The 13,122-nt window shown below is 64.9% G+C and overlaps 1 protein-coding gene across 8 annotated transcripts in view; it reads right to left on the bottom strand.

The window, feature by feature from the left end:
• The window catches only part of NBEAL2 (neurobeachin like 2), a 29,210-nt gene that overhangs the window by 2,035 nt on the left and 14,053 nt on the right, over positions 1-13,122 (bottom strand). For 4 of the 8 annotated variants that reach the window (XM_034658207.1, XM_034658203.1, XM_034658209.1 and 1 more), the window contains 37 exons: positions 13,007-13,105; positions 11,937-12,538; positions 11,722-11,854; positions 11,513-11,632; positions 10,979-11,300; positions 10,683-10,765; positions 10,476-10,568; positions 10,055-10,229; positions 9,791-9,927; positions 9,280-9,439; positions 8,974-9,076; positions 8,655-8,808; positions 8,414-8,572; positions 8,091-8,250; positions 7,824-7,909; positions 7,131-7,652; positions 6,362-6,540; positions 6,107-6,266; positions 5,756-5,893; positions 5,304-5,663; positions 5,067-5,216; positions 4,783-4,940; positions 4,501-4,625; positions 4,276-4,411; positions 3,667-3,827; positions 3,251-3,567; positions 3,042-3,137; positions 2,627-2,751; positions 2,400-2,540; positions 2,112-2,242; positions 1,897-2,006; positions 1,675-1,792; positions 1,474-1,571; positions 1,289-1,405; positions 589-678; positions 393-502; positions 59-231 (listed from right to left, as the gene is read on the bottom strand). In XM_034658207.1, coding sequence (XP_034514098.1) covers positions 59-231; positions 393-502; positions 589-678; positions 1,289-1,405; positions 1,474-1,571; positions 1,675-1,792; positions 1,897-2,006; positions 2,112-2,242; positions 2,400-2,540; positions 2,627-2,751; positions 3,042-3,137; positions 3,251-3,567; positions 3,667-3,827; positions 4,276-4,411; positions 4,501-4,625; positions 4,783-4,940; positions 5,067-5,216; positions 5,304-5,663; positions 5,756-5,893; positions 6,107-6,266; positions 6,362-6,540; positions 7,131-7,652; positions 7,824-7,909; positions 8,091-8,250; positions 8,414-8,572; positions 8,655-8,808; positions 8,974-9,076; positions 9,280-9,439; positions 9,791-9,927; positions 10,055-10,229; positions 10,476-10,568; positions 10,683-10,765; positions 10,979-11,300; positions 11,513-11,632; positions 11,722-11,854; positions 11,937-12,538; positions 13,007-13,105 — 6,301 coding nt within the window. The remainder of the gene's footprint in view (positions 1-58; positions 232-392; positions 503-588; positions 679-1,288; positions 1,406-1,473; positions 1,572-1,674; positions 1,793-1,896; positions 2,007-2,111; positions 2,243-2,399; positions 2,541-2,626; positions 2,752-3,041; positions 3,138-3,250; positions 3,568-3,666; positions 3,828-4,275; positions 4,412-4,500; positions 4,626-4,782; positions 4,941-5,066; positions 5,217-5,303; positions 5,664-5,755; positions 5,894-6,106; positions 6,267-6,361; positions 6,541-7,130; positions 7,653-7,823; positions 7,910-8,090; positions 8,251-8,413; positions 8,573-8,654; positions 8,809-8,973; positions 9,077-9,279; positions 9,440-9,790; positions 9,928-10,054; positions 10,230-10,475; positions 10,569-10,682; positions 10,766-10,978; positions 11,301-11,512; positions 11,633-11,721; positions 11,855-11,936; positions 12,539-13,006; positions 13,106-13,122) is intronic. The other 4 variants (XM_034658208.1, XM_034658204.1, XM_034658210.1 and 1 more) reach the window with 1 other exon arrangement.

Raw genomic sequence — 13,122 nt, 5'->3', positions numbered from 1 at the left:
CCCTGGCCAGCTGCCCTGACCCGTACTCCCCCCGCCCCAGCTCCGAGGCTGCACATACCAAGGTGGCGGTTGAGTTGCTTCAGCAGCTTGCCCCGCGGCAGTGCGGTCACTCGCAGGCTGCCATCCCAATGGCCACCGCTGAACAGCAGCTTTCCGTCGGGGGCTACGGCCAGGGCTTGCCCACTCACACCACAGTCTGGCACCCACGGGCCGCTCAGCAGTCGTTGCATCCTGACCCAGTGAGGGGGAGGACAGGTGAGGCCAGGCCAACATAGAAGACCCGAGCCCTCAGAGACCTTGGCCGGGCCCTGCTGCTGGCCCCTGACTGGGTGGGGCGACAACTCGGAGCAGGGTATTTAGAGCCCACCCCTGCCCACCGCCCTCTGTCCTACTTGGGGTTGCCTATGGTGGCGTCTTTGCTGAAGCTGAAATAGTTGTTTATGTTCCGGTCATAGGGCAACCAGTTGTGGATGCCCAACAGCCCACTGGCACTCACGGTCACCTGTGGGCAAGAGGGGGCAGAGGTGGGTGTGGGAGGTAAGTCAGAGCAGGGGTGGAGCTGTGCCGGGCACTGCGAGATGCACTTACCAACAGGTCTGAGGAGCCCTGGATGGTGAAGGAGTGGGACTGCCGGTGGGGAACCAGGGCCAGTACCAGGGGCACGTCATCACTGATGACCTGCAGAACAGAGCGCAGGGCTGGCTGTGCCTCAGTGGTCAGCCCAGGACCCTACTCCCCTGCCTGCCACCTGGGGCACCGTTCTTTCCTCTCCTCTCAGCCCCTAGAGGTCACAGAGGCAGAGGTCCCTCTGCGACAGGAGAGCTCAGTGGGCCTTCAGGAGGGTAACTCCAAAGTGAGAAAGTGAGAAGCTGGGATGGACAAGGCAACTCGCTCACTCTCAAACTTGGTCTCGACCTTGGTCCTCCCACCCTCTGACTTCATGTCCCCCAGCCTGCTGGCAGGAGGGGAGGGGAAACTAAAAAGGTCAGGCCTGGGGGGGGCTTCTCATGCGGACAGGAACATGAGGAAAATTATCCAAGGCCAGATTGCCTTCCTTCTGGTCTCCCTAAGGTTTCCAGAGATGGTTAGGTGGGGTCAACAAATTGGGCCTCGGCAAAGAAGGTACCCCACCCCCGCTCCCCTATTCCTCTCCTGATACCTCTTTTTCAAAGATGTCTGACATCGGTGACCTTGATTTAGGTTCTCCATCTGCCCCAAGAGGTTGGTAAGGACAGTGGTGTTAAACCCATTTTCCAGAGCAGGAAGATGAAGCCCTTCCTCCCCATACCTCTGCGAAGAAGGCCTTGAGCTGGTCCAGGTGCTGGAAGATGCTAGGTGAGTTAGTGTCCAGACGTGCAAGGCGCTGGGCTGCTTCCTCGGCGGAGAGCCGAGCTGGATGTGGCTCCTGTGGACAAGGGGCCGGTCAGGCCTGGCATGGGCATCCCGGACCATGATCCTCCGAGCTGGCCTTACCTTGAGCAGCTGACAGGGAGTCTGCCCAAAATTACTGATAATGCCCTCCAGAGCCTTCCGTTCCCGCTCGTCCACCACGTGGTCCAGGTCCACGGCCCCTGGGCAAGGCAGGCAGAGCAGTCAGGACTTCCTCGGTGCCCTCTGCACTCAGCCCCCCTCAGCTGTGCCCCAGCCCCCAGGGGAGTCCAGAGCGCCGCCCACCCTCATAGGTGCAGTAATAGAAGACGTTGAGGGCCTTCTCCGCGGCCGGTCCCCGCTGCTTGTAGCCAAAGATGAGGTCGATCCACTCATGCAGGTGGGCAGACACATACTCGGACTCCTGGGGGTGGGGAGGCACCAGTCAGTCCGGGGACGGCTGACCCCCCCCACCCCCACCCTGCCCCTCCACCCTGGCTGTCCGCCTGTCCACGTTCATCTCCTCACCAGAGCCTGGCGGTGCTGCTGGATGAAGTCCTCGGGAGAGCTGGCCCACGGCGGCAGCACCACGTCGCCCACCTTCTCGTTGGTCATCTGGAGGCAGCCCAGGTCGAAGCCTGGCCCAGAGGACCTGGTCAGCGGTCTCGCTGTGCCACCTCCACCTGCTTCCCTGGCCAGGCCCAGCCTGCGTGCTCTGCCCCACCCCCCGCGCCAGCCGCTACCGTTCTGGTTCTCCAGGAAGTCGGGGAAGTAGAAGAACTCCGGGATGAGCTCCTTCACGTCCGCAGGGCTCTCCAGGCGGGCCTGCCAGGCTGCTGCCACTGAGTGGAACTGCCGGTCCGCGCAGTCAAAGCTGGGGGAGGGGCACAGGCCAGAGTGAGGTGGGGGGACAACGGGGGCAAGGAGAGCCGTAGCTGGGGCCCGGAACGCCCAGAGGACCTGCGTCTACCCCTCATCCGCAGCAACCCCCCCTCACCCCTGCCACCTGCCAGCCACCCCCTAGGCCGCACCGGCCACTCTGCAGCTGGATGTGCAGGGACGTGAAGGGCTCCACGCGGATGAGGTAGTGCATCACGCCCGGTGCGTTGGAATAGTGGGTGCCATAGTGGAACTTGTCAATGGTGCCCGCTGGGTCCTCGAAGCTCTCGTACCTGCAGCCGCAGGTGGAGGGGGGTCAGCAGAAGCCCTGCCCTCACCCGTCCCACCCCCCCAAGCCCGGCCTCGCCCACACGCTCACTTCTCCCTCACGAGCTGGGCATGCTTGGGGTTCACCACACCGATGGGCTTAGACAGGTCCCGGAAGACGGCCGGGTTGCTGAGGTCCAAAGTTGGGGACACGTAGTCCTGCAGGACCCAGGGGAACTGGCCGCCCACCCAGGGAAGGAGCTGAGTGAGGTCCTGATGGCCTACCTGCCCAGCCTGCCCTGCCCTCACCCTCAGGAAGCTGGCCAGAGCCCGTGGGGGTGTGTGGGGGGGGCACCGNGGGAGGGCCAGGGGTGGGGGTGGGGAGGGGCAGGGAACAGAGGCCAGGTGTCAGGCAGCACCCACCCAGGCCAGGCTCAGGGCTTGGCCCACCGTCAGCGCCTATGCTGGGCTGAACCAGGGCCGGCAGAGCAGAGGGGCAGGGGTGGAGGTAAGGAGTGGATCCTCACCACAGGGTACTGAGACAGGTCGTTGTAGGTCCGCCCTGCAATGGTGTTGAGTTGCATCAAGTACTCGAAGTTGGAGATCTCACGCTGGACCCATTTCTGGGGGCGGGGGGGAGCAGGGGCAGGCAAGAGGTGAGTCAGCTGGGCTGTCCAACACTCCTCCCAACCGCAGGGCCCCGGCCTTGCCTGCCCTCATACTCACGGTCTCTCACCTGGGTGAGGCCAGAGGCACGCAGCATCTCCTGGGGGGAGCGGCTGCTTAGGTAGCCTTGGCTCGGCGGTCGGAGGCGCAGGAGCAAGGAGTAAGCCTGGTTCCGTACCTGGGTGTGGGGTGGGATGGGGCAGGGCTGGGGCCTGGGGGCCTGGCACGGAGACGAGGCTGCGGTCCCGCCCACCTTGCACGGGAAGTTGAGGAAATAGTTGGCCTGATCGATGAAGAAGAGCTCGAGTGCTGAGCGGCGCAGGTTGAAACGCCGCAGGTGGACCTCACGCAGCTGGGCGAGTGGGCGCCGGAAGTCGTGGCCGATGCCTGTGCCGATGGACATCCGGTGCAGCTGTCACTCACCCTGGCCCCGCCAGACCCCATCCATCCCCTGCCGTCCTTCTAACCAGCCCTAGGAGGACGCACCCTCCTCCGTTTCCACACGCTCGGCGCTGCCATCATAGAAGTACACATGCTGCGTGGTGATCTCCAGCAGCCCTGGGATCACAGCCACCACTGTGACCAGCTGGCACTCCGCTGAAAGCACCAGCTTCTCATGCTGCTCGTCCAGTTCCACCGCCTGCATCCTGGGGGCCAGCACCCACTTCAGGCTCAATCAAGGCTCTGGGACCCCCTTCCGGATAAGCCCAAGGACCACACTCCCCAAGTGCCATCAAGTCATGGGGTACAGATTCTCGTGCTTTGCAGAGGAGAGGGAGGAATTGCCCAGGGTCCAGTGCCCACTGACCCCGGTCCCCACTCCTATCCCTGGCTTCCCCTGGTCAACCCCTGCCCATCCCTTGGGCCCCCATGCTGATCTGGTGTGTGTTTCTCAGTCCTGCCCTGGGGCGCCTCGTCATGAAAGAGCCACTGCCAATTCTGCTGGACAGCTCTCCCCAACCGCCCACCTGACTTTGGTCGTCCCTTCAGGGTGTTTACCCCTGGAACTGAAGAGGAAATGGCTCAGGAGGCACGCCCACACGGTAATAGAGCCCTGCTCCCCGCTCCGGTCCGCGCTCTCCCGGCCCCACTCACGCTTTCTCCAGCGCAGCCAGCTCATCTTCGCCCAGCTGGTCTTCCTGCAGCTCCTCTGGGAGGGTACTGACTTTGGCCTCCTTGGTCACTGCTAGAGGCAGCGAGGCCTCCTCCGTAGGGGTCAGGGGGGCCTCACCTGCAGTGGGCCCAAGGGTGCTCAGCCAGAGCCGGGCAGGGCAGGGCCTAGGAGGTTGGGCAGATCCCGCTCCGGACATCCTCTCTCACCCAGGTTGTCGCGTAGGGCGCTCGCTTCCAAGTGAGGGTTGAAGTGATGGTTGGGCACTAGCTTCAGACGCATCCGCGAGTATGTCTCAGCACTGGACAGCTTCCAATGTGGAACAGGGGGGTCCCTACGGATATGTCCAGGATGGTGGTCATGGGTGGGCAAGGAAGTCTGCAGAAGTCCCCATTCCTCCCTGGCCTCACCCCAAGCGCGGTCTGGGGGTCCAGGTCCCTCCTGCCCTCCCAAGCCCCGCTCCCACTGGCCTCCGCCTGAGCCCCGCCCACCTCAGGGCCCAGGCCCCACAGGGGCTGGAGAGCTGACGCCACAGCGCCTCCCAGTGCAGCAGGGCAGTGGAGTGCTGCGCCGCCTGCTGCTTCAGTGCCGCCGCGTAGCGCAGCCCCTCCAGGCGCACGCGCCTTTGCACAGGTTCCAGCACCAGGTCCTGGGGGGGTGAGGGCGGGGGTAGAGGAATGGGTCAGTCCCAATGGCCTGGCGGCTTCCCGTCCCCCCAGCCGTCCTCTGGACGCAGGCGTTCAGCTGCTTCCCACCCTGGCCCCAGGCTGCACACCTGGAAGGCCCGACGGCTCTGTGCCCGCTCCCGCTGGCGCCGCTGTCCACTACTCATGAGCGTGTCATAGCAGGCATTCCAGAAGCCCGACATGAGGTCGTGGCTCTTCGCGTAAGTGTCCATTTCGAACTGCGACATGGTGGGCTGCACCTGGAGGATTGGGCAGGGAGAGGAGGTGAGCGCTCAGTGTGGGCCCTCGGCCCCCATTTACTCTTCCCATGCCCCACCTCCAGGCACCTGCTTGTCGATGAAGTGGCGCCATTCAGGTGTGGCACAAAAGTCCTGGAAGTCCTCGAAGAAGGTGGGGCTGCCGTTGGTGGGCGGCAGGGAAGGCAGTCCCCACTGGAGCCCCAGCGGCCCATAGGCACGGTCGAGCAGGGTGCGCACCAGGGGTACCAGCCACGAGCAGCGCTCTGTGGCTGCAGCAGCTGCACTTGGGGGCTCCCTGTCCTCAGTGGTCGTTTTTGATGGGGAGGTGTTCAGCGCCCGCGCCAGTGCCGCCTCCAGCTTGGAGAGCACATAGCAGGCCTCCTCCCGCCGCATGGGCACTGCGGTCTGCAGCAGCGAGTGCAGTTTCACATAGGCCTGGGCATGCAGCTGGGGGGCAGAAGGGGGTGTGGGTGGCGTCCAGCCACCCCCCAGGCTTTCCACACCTGCCACTGCCGCACCCCAACCCACCCGTGGCTCACCTGTGGGTCCTCCAGCAGGATGTAGCCAAGCACTAGGCGCAGGCCGATCTGGGCCATCTCTCGGAGATCCGCTGTGCCATTGGCCAGGTGTGGCCAGGCTCCCAGGCGGTCAAGCAGACTGCACACTCCCTCAAAGAGCTGCAGCCCGACATGTTCCAGGCAGCCATCATCAGAGGAGGCCAGAAGCCCATGGGGAAGGAGCAAGGTAGGCTTTAGTCTGGGTGCCACGTGGGGTTCGCACGCACAGACACCATTCTGATGCACCCATGAGTGCGCCTGCGCACTCCGCCACCTCGCAGACCAGCCGCCCACGGGCTCCCGGGAACAAGCGGACTCATGTGGCTACCACACCTTCTCACTCCACAGCTCCTGGTTCCCGTGGCCCTCCGCGCACAGGAAGTCCTGCAGCAGGCGCAGCAGCCAGAGCGCCTGCTGGGTGAGGCTGGCCAGGACCCCAACGGGGGCCTCTTTGATGTCGGTCAGGGCTGACTCCAGCATCATCTCCAGGAGGCTGGGGAGGGACGAGGGACTCAGGTGTCCATCCGACTGTCTTCTTCACCCTCAGGCTTCCCGGAGGCCCCTCACCCTCCCGAGTGGCCGCCTCACCTGCGCTTGATGCAGTCCGGTGGGCGCACAAGTGTGGCTGAGGCCCCCAGCTGGGTGAGCACCGAGAAGACCTGGCTGCGCTCCCGCCAGGCGGCCTCATCGCTGCCTTCCACACCGCGCCACGTCACCGAGAACAGCACGTTGGTGAGGACGTTGCACAATTCCTCCTCAGAGGTTTGCTGTGGGCACACGTGGGGGTGGGTGGGTAGGGGCAGGGGAGGGAGGGAATCGCGGACTCTCCTGCTATCCCTGTTGAGCACCCCTTGCCGACCACTACAGGGTGTCCCTACTAGGAGAGAAAGCATTCAGCAGACAACCAGCCTGGGGCCTGGAAGAATGGTATAAGGGCCTTAGCCACTGCCTGAATTCTAGGGAGGATGCTGGGGTTTCAGTGACTCCTCAGGGGTTCACAAAATTACCCCACAGTTCACCCACGAACTGTCCTAGAATTCTCTGGAAAAATGACAAAGTATAAGCAGAAACCCATCCCCAAACTGGGAAACACAAAGCAGATCCCTTAGAGCGATGCTGCCCATGGGCCCTGTAAAGTCTCTGCCCTACAAGCTCTCTTGAGGACTCCCCAGAGCCTGGCTGGTGCCCTCACTCTGGCTTGGCATCATTTGTCCTGTTCCAGGACCCGACTGGGAACACCACCGCAGAGAAGAGCTCCAAGGGGGCAGCACGGGGGCTGACTGGCAACTACAGCCCCGATGTCAGACAGGACCCCACCTCCGGTGTCCCGGAGCGGTCCCCTAGAGCCAGGCCTCACCTGAGGGTTGCTGGTATTTGAGGTATCGTCCCCACTGATGGCGGGCTCCGGGAGGCTGCCGTCCTCCAGCACATTGGAGAGACTGGAGCTATGGCGGCCGTGGGCCACAGGGAAGGGCCGGGGCCCCTCCAGTGGGGAAGGTGTGCCGGGCTGGCTGGCTGGAGTAAGAGTCCCACTGCTACCACCGCCACCGCCGCCAGCAGCAGTGTTGCACGAACCCACGCTGGCCCGTTCCAGGCCCAGGTCAAAAGGTGTACAGAACGGAGAGAGAGCGTGGTAAAAGGCATCAGGGTCCGGGCTGGGGGTCTCCGAGGGCAGGAAGACGTCCGACGTCTCAGGTGACTCAGTGGGTGGCTGGCATAAGGTGGGCTCTGGGGAGGTGGGTGGCTCCGGGGAGAAGGGCGGGGGACTGCTGGCTGTGGTCGCCTCCAGGACATAGAGCCGGGTCAGCACGTCCTGCCAGCCAGCCTGTCGGGCCAGCAGCCGCACTATGTCTGGCTGTCCGTAGATGAGGTGGAAGAGCTGCCGGGCCAGGACACAGCAGGTCAGGGACCCGTCCAGCGGTCTGCCCCGGACTCCCACCCTAGGGCCTTTGCAGGGAAGGTCTCCAGAGAGTCCTCCTCCCAGGGAGGTAGAGCGAAGCCTCCAGGGTAGAAGTCCCCTCCTCCACAAGCTTTCACCCCCCATACTCACCTGGCGACAAATGTCCAAGCGGACGCTGAGGTCAGCCTGGAGGGACAGCTGCACCACGGCCAACAGATCAGAGAGATTCAGGCAATCTAAGAGGATGGCCAGAGAGACCCTGAGGGACTGACCGCAGAAGGGGGACCTCGCTTCTCCGCTGGCCCAGCCTCGGCCCCTGTGCCAGCAAATGCCCTCCCTCTATCTACCTGCCCTGTTTCCCCTGGCCCCGTCTCACCCTTCCACCTGGCCTGCCTCCTGGCCCCAACCGGGTGGTACCTGTCCCCAGGAATAGCTTGTAGAGGCCCTGGCAGAGCTGGGGGGAAGCAGCCCCCTCTGGCAGGCAGGCGACGAGCCCCTGGAGACTGTATTCTCGCAGCCGGAGCCGCTGGCGGCTCCGCTCAGGTAAGCGCTCATTCTGCTGCAGTTTGCGCAGGATCTGGGCGGGGAGGGTCATGGGGGCTTGTCATCATGGGGAAGGAGTGACTAGAGGAGGGGGAGTCCCCACGCAGGTCTGTGGCTCCAAGAGGGACCCATTCCATCTCCCTGGCCCTTAGGCAGGGGCCACAGCAAATGGAATGCGAGGCTCAGGCTGGGTGTACCTTGCAGACTCGGTCGGACACCAGGGGCAGTGACCTCGGCCGCACCAGCAGAGCCAGCAGCACCTCAAGGTTTCCCTGCTCCACCAGGAAGACAGCCAGACTCTCCTGTGCCGGTGAGCCTTGCAGCAGCGCCAGCAGCAGGTCCAGACCACCCACCACCTGGGGAATCCAAAGTCTCCTTCTGGGCCGGCCGCTCCCCTCCACACGGTCCAAGCCCCACCCTCACCAGCCTCCAGCCTACCTGCCCATCATCAGCTGCAGCGGCCAGAAAGCTAAGCACCACCTGCATGTCCTCGGTGGCCGAGCTCCGAACCAGGAACTCCCGCACCAGGCCAAAGAGTGAAGTCTGCACTGTGCGCACGTCGTCGGCCGCTAGGGGGTGCTCCCGCAGTGGGCTGGGCCGGTCCCGGCAGGCGCAGCCACCCAGGGCCAGGAGAACGCAGGGGAATGGAGGGAAGAGAGCAGGGAGAGCGGGCAGATGAGCCCGGGACCGAACGCTATTCCCAAGGCCAGAGGCAGCCGTGGCAGCCCCACAGCCCGTCTGCCCCCACCGGCCTCACCTGTAATGGGAGCGCAGCGCATCCAGGATGAACTGAACCCCGTACTTCTTCCGCAGCTTCTGTCTGTGCTCCCGGACTATGCTAGACATGTACTGGATGTGGCCTGAATGGGCATCACCAGAGGACTCAGGCTACCAGCCTGAGCTGGGCCCCTTCCGCTGTCCCTGCAGGACGGCGCCCTGTCCCGGCCAGATCCCCCAGGGGAGATACGTCCCCTCAGACTGCCCAGAGCAGGGTTCTAACTTCTCAGAACCTCTGCCCCCACTCTGCCCGGTGGCGTCCCCTCACCCAAGTCCCCGCACCTACCAAGGCGCACGGCAAAGTCACTGGGGCTCCAGAGGTGGAAGGTGAAGAGCACATGCTGGTAAAGCAGGTACAGGAGGGGCCCGCTGCCCTCTGCGGCCACCTGCTCCATCAGCAGCTGGGCGGACATGAGCACGTTCATGTCCATGGCCCAGCTGGGAACCTGGAGTGGAAGGACCCAGGGTGAGGTGGCGGGCCCTGGCCGGGTGCCACCGAGCCCCCCAGCACCCACCCTGCCTGGCACAGGCGGACACACACGAGCATCCTGCCTGTTCCAAGCCCTTCTGGGGCCCCCCGCTGCCCCCGAGGTGCAAGCCCCCCAGCCTGCTGGGTGGGTCCCCTGCCCCAGGGGCTGCTGGCACTTCAGCTGAACCCTGCCAAGCCTGGCAAGGCCCCACTCAGACGCCACCCCTCTCCCAGGAGGCTCTTCTGGACAGCATCAGGCTCCCCTTCTTAGCCCCCCAATCAGTCCCCCTCGGCCAGACAGGGCAAGTCCCCCCACCGCCTACCCCACCTTTCGCAGGAGGGCCCCGATGATGGCCGGCCCCTGGCACTGCACCAGGCTCTCCTGGTTCCCCGCATGGCCCTGCAGGAAGTTCCGCAGCATCAACAGGAAGGCAGCCACGGCGTTCCTCTCCATGCGCACCTCTACTGGCCACCACAAAGGGGACAGATGTGTGTCAAGGGCCTGCCAGTGGCAGAGGCCCCAGGCACTCCAGCTTCCTTATCATGCCAAGATTCCCTCGCTGCCCTAACCCAGGCGCCAGGGCCACTTTACCTGAGGACTTGCCCAGTGGGAGAAGCAGGCCCTGAGTATTGTGGCCAGAGGTCAGCTCAGGCCCCACGAGGTCATGTGTCTCAGCAGGACCTGCCTCGGCCTCTTGGGGCTGTGAGGCCACTCGCTCCAGCAGGGGCAGCAGGGCAGCCATGCCTCCCACACAAGTCACCACATCCTAGGGGAAAGGGCTGGCTGTGGGAAGGCAGCTCCCAGCCATTTTCTGCCCCACTCCACCCCGGCCGACCTCCCAGTCTGGGAAGCTGGGCCCAGGGGAGTCTGGCTCTCTCGGGCAGGCCTCCCTAACGACCTCACAGGGCATGGCGCGGCTCCCCAGCCCGCCCTGCACACACGTGTGCCCGTGCCTGCGCTCCCAACACACCCTGCCCACGCGCACACACACGCACCTTCACATCCCACGTACCTTCACGTCCCACGTCTCCACCCTGTGGCCCGTCAGGCGGCCATCCAGCCCATGGCCGGGGGACAGGTCCAGGCAGATGTTGTTCCTACAGGCCTGGGGGCAGGGGGTGGGCAAGCAGCCAGGGTCAGTAAGAAGAGAAGGTGGCACAGGAGTGGGAGGGAGCAGGGGAGGGTAGCAAGGCTGAGCCAACTGCCCCCCACCCAATACCTGAGGTGAGTAATGGAGGAGCAACTTGGCGCTAAGCTCGTGCAGCTCACCCTCGGGCTTGAAGGGTGCCATCTCCTTGGGCCCTGGGGGGTGGGCAGGGGGCTTCAGACCTGGCTGGGCCACTGGCCAAACCCCATCCGGAGGCTACCTCTTCTCGGCCTGATCAGAGGACATATACCCCCAGGGACACCTTCTTCCTCCTGGACCCCTGGTTCCTAGCCCGGGCCTTTTAGGAGCCCCCACCCCCCAGGCCTGGGTTGGGGCTGGGGCAGGGCACAGTGGGTGGTGCTGCATACCCAAGATGAACAGGGACCGCAGGGCCGCCGAGGACAAGGCTTCATGGAAGATGGCCACGGCCCCCAGCTCACCCTCCAGGGACGTGGGGCTGCCCCACCGGGTGTCCTGTGTGCCTGCAAGGGTGGAGCTGATGCTGCCCTCCTGCAGGGGGGCCACCAGCCCGGCCCCCCAGCCAAGCCCTGCGGTGGCGGGGACCGACTGGGAGCGGGAAAGGGAGGGGTGAGTGGGAGCCAGGGCAGCAGGGACTGGTGGCGTAGGCAGCCCCGTGGTGGTGGTCGTTGTGCGGTGCCCAGCAGAGCCGATACAGCAGGAGGAGAAAGGCTGCGGGGCCAGGGTTGGGGAAGTGGTCAGATCACAGCAAAGCTGCGGGTTCCACCTGCATCCAGCTCCTCCCCGTGGCCGCACAGACCCCAGAGGCTGAAGTCTGAGGCCTACATGGGTGGGGGGGGGGTGCAGAACACAGGGGCTCCAGGCCTCACCCTGTCCAAGATGCCCCAGCTACCCCGGGCCTCCCCAAACCCTGCCTGGCACACCTCACTGAGGGAGGGGCAGCGAAGGGGTGCTGTCTTGACCAGCTGGCCGTCTTTGTAGACATGGACCAGGTTTTGGCCGAAGGGCCGGCGCCCGGGCACATGGACAACGGCCACGCAGTGCTAGAACAGAAGCCACGGCATCAGGCTGTAGGCTGGCCCCTGGTGTCTCCTCCCCACCCCCCCCGGGCCATACGAGGAGAGAGGCTCACCCAGGCAGAGTCGGCAAAGGACACTTCAGGCAAGCTCATGGTCAAGTACTCCTTCCGGGTGCACACGGCCACCACCAGCGTCCCAGCTGCCGTGAAGAAGGCCTCGAACCCTGAGCCACTGCTGGTGAAGAAGCTGGGGGCAGGCCAAGCTGGTTATGTCTGCTGCTTTCCCGCTCAGCCCCAGCACTGCGCCCTGCTCCCTGGCAGCCACCCACCTGTACAGCTGCTTTCGCTGGAGTGGCCGGGAGGGGGCTGGGGCAGGTGGCGCAGCCACGGGGTGCAGACAGAGCCAGGCGTGGAAGGTGAAGCCGGGTCCTGGCCAGCGCTGCACGGGGGGTACCATAATCCCCGCCATGCTGGGCGTCAGGTCAAAGTAGTGTAGGGCTCGTGCAGGGCCCTGGCGCCGGGCCATGCCTGACAACGCACGGATGATAGCACCGGCATGCCTGGCCTTCCCGGCCTCCGTTGCGCCGGGCCCCGAGTCCAGCGCTGGTGGGGGGCGCAGCAGGCAGCGCAGCTCCAAGGGTCTCAGAGACACTCGGCCCAAGGCTTGCAGCAGCGCCCACAGCTGCTCCTGGCAGTGGGTCCCCAAGGCTACCCCCGCACTGAGCGTCTCCAGCAGGTGGCCCACCAGGCCCGCCTGCACGCACGTGCCCCGGCTGGCCGGGCAGCTGTCACAGAGCCACCAGAGGCACTGCGCGAGGAAGAGCCGCAGCTCTGCTGTGGGCAGTGCCGGCAGCCACTGCATCAGCAGCAGCACGGGCTGCTCGTTGACGATCGGGGGTGGCGGGCATCCACTGTGGTCCCCCTCCACAGCCTGTGGGTAGAGAGAACGTGACGGTTCCTGGGCAGCTGGCAGGCAACGGGCCACCCCGCCAGCAGCGGGACCTCCATGTCTCGGGGTATTTGCCTTCAGCACGGAACAGCAACGCGTGCTACCCCAGCCTGCTCGCGCAGGTCGTGTCTCAGGCTCGGGAAAGTCGGAGGCGTGTGGACATGCATCGCCATTTACGACAGGCCTCCGGCACCATTAACCCCGAGCCTTGGCTTTGGGTCCGGGTTGGCCTCAACCCCGACTGCAAGTTCCCAGGATGATCTGGGGGTTTCGCTCCCATGCACTGGATCTTCATCCCAGGGACACAGACACCTGTGGTCGGGCCATGGGTCACACGACGTACTGCCCACAGCCAACAGAGCCCCCAAGGTGGAGAGCTCACCCTGCGCAGTGACCCTGACTCAGTCCCGACTGCCCTTGGGACCCCGAGCCCACGTCCCCGGCGCTCACCATGTTGAGTAGCTCTTGCAGCAGCCGGTGGGTGGGGGGACCGTGGCTCTGCAGAACCTCGAGCAGGTGAGGGTAGCCGATGCGCTCCTTGAACACCTCCTGTGCAGGGTTGTGTG

This window comes from Ailuropoda melanoleuca, chromosome 4 (assembly GCF_002007445.2).
Source record: "Ailuropoda melanoleuca isolate Jingjing chromosome 4, ASM200744v2, whole genome shotgun sequence".
Classification (NCBI taxonomy): Eukaryota; Metazoa; Chordata; class Mammalia; order Carnivora; family Ursidae; genus Ailuropoda; species Ailuropoda melanoleuca.
The sequence above is the reverse complement of the archived record's forward strand: the minus strand, read 5'-3'. Positions and strand labels throughout refer to the sequence as shown.